The following is a 2,004-nucleotide window of genomic DNA, read 5'->3' on the forward strand; positions in this document are numbered from 1 at the left end:
GGGGGGATACAGATTCTCCACTTTCTACTTTTTGGGGGTTTTGCTACTTGGATTTTGCTACGGGCCTAGGCTATGCATTACAATAAAATAATTGGGGAAAACTGCAAAAGTCTAGAGAAACAGCCATTTAAAAAAGAGGTGGGAACAGGGAAGTACAGATTACGTCTTCAAAGACAAAAATATGCATTTATTTCTGCTTTATAAAAATGTGACATCTTAGCCTTTACATATAAAACAAAGGAACCAACCAGAAATATCAGCAGAAAGAAACAAGAGGCAGACCAAAGGGTCAGAAAACTCAAGGTATCACAAGACCACAAGAAGTCAGAAGCAGCATGAGTGTAAAGGAACTTCCCTGAATGAACAAATAATGCTAAACTTCGGAACAGAAGATCAGAACAAACAACAACAACGACGACACGTCAATACGCTGTCGGTTGTTACAGTTGTTAGGCGTACGTGTTAACATAACGTACCTGTTATAGTTAGGCCAACTGTTAGCGTAACATAACTGTTACAGTTGCTAGTTTAACTGTTAACATATTATAAGTGTTACAGTTGTTAGGCGTACGTGTTACCATAACATAAGTGTTACAGTTAGGCTAACTCCTAACATAACATAACTGATTCAGATGTTGGGCCTACATGTTAGCATAACGTAACTGTTACAGTTAGGCCAACTGCTAACATAAAATAACTGTTACAGTTGTTAAGCGTACGCTTTAGCATAGCAGAACTGTTACAGTTGTTAGGCTAACTGTTACCATAACATAACTGTTACAGTTGTTAGGCTAACTGTTACCATAACATAATTGTTACAGTTGTTAGGCTAACTGTTACCATAACATAACTGTTACAGTTGTTAGGCTAACTGATAACATAACATAACTGTTAAAATACAGCCTACAGACGAACATATCAAAATTGTCAATACAACACGAACTGTTACAACCATTAGACGTACACGTCCATAAAACATCCACTGTCACAGCCGTCACACAAACACGTCATCGCAGTTCTGATGTTGCAGCCTTTGGACGTATACGTCATCACATCTTTGTCCACCTGTTATCTCCACACCACTCCAAAGTCTGAGACATTTTCCCCAAACATGGTCAGATGGGAGGGTGTTTAAAGTCGATTGTAAAGTCAATTGGAATAGTTCTTTTTTTCAAAGGCCATAGATATGAGCGTCTCCTGTGAACTCCAGTCTTTATACGTGGGTAAAAACAAAAAACGGAGAATCAGCGGAACCGGAAGTACCACATGCAGACGTCCAACAGTGAGCAAAACACACGAGATGTGATCACTTTTCGTGAGCTCCAAAACGTACCCCTAAGAATACAACATGTCATACTACTAGCCATTGTTGACCGATAATGTCAAGGCATGGACCGGCCTAAATGTGACAGAGTGTATGACTGTGTGTAGCGACCGACCGCAAGCAATGACGAGTCATTACACATCAACCTCTGAGCCGGAGATGACACCTCTGGAGCTGGTTATGTCCAGCACTGCCCACGCTTTAACAGATAACCATCACAGCTCATCACGCACGAACTAGGTCCGAATATCTCACAGTCTTTGCAGCAGAACACAACATCGAACAATTGAATCACGTCTGTCAAATGTCATTCGATTTTTTTACCAAATGATTTTTCACATAAACCCCCCCAAAAAATTAGGAAAAATAATTTAGAAAAAACCCCAAACAACAAGAAGAGAAACCAACGAATAGAGAATTGCACAACTACACGACCAAAAGAATCTCCTCCCGGGGAGCTAGAAAAAGCTTTGTTTGCCTCGTTGTTGACCCGGTGTCCGGATTGGCTTCAGGTGCGCCACGTTTACGACGTGACACCTCACGTGACAAGTCCTCTGTCACGTCACGCCATGCCACGTCACGGTCTGGCACTGACAGCGGGGATCCACGAACGCCCTTGCATCACGTCTTGCAACCACCACGTGGGCTTGTTGTTTGTCCAGCGTGGAGGGGGTGTGGGG

At 42.2% G+C, this 2,004-nt stretch overlaps 1 protein-coding gene across 1 annotated transcript in view; it reads right to left on the bottom strand.

Annotated features, from left to right (window-relative positions):
• Positions 1-1,458: 1,458 nt before the first annotated feature.
• The window catches only part of LOC106013877 (synaptotagmin-10), a gene marked incomplete at its 5' end in the record, with an annotated part of 9,012 nt that continues 8,466 nt past the window's right edge, over positions 1,459-2,004 (bottom strand). Inside the window, 1 exon segment of the mRNA XM_013090676.1 lies at positions 1,459-1,523. Coding sequence (XP_012946130.1) covers positions 1,459-1,523 — 65 coding nt within the window.

This window comes from Aplysia californica, unplaced genomic scaffold (assembly GCF_000002075.1).
Source record: "Aplysia californica isolate F4 #8 unplaced genomic scaffold, AplCal3.0 scaffold01411, whole genome shotgun sequence".
Taxonomy (NCBI): Eukaryota; Metazoa; Mollusca; class Gastropoda; order Aplysiida; family Aplysiidae; genus Aplysia; species Aplysia californica.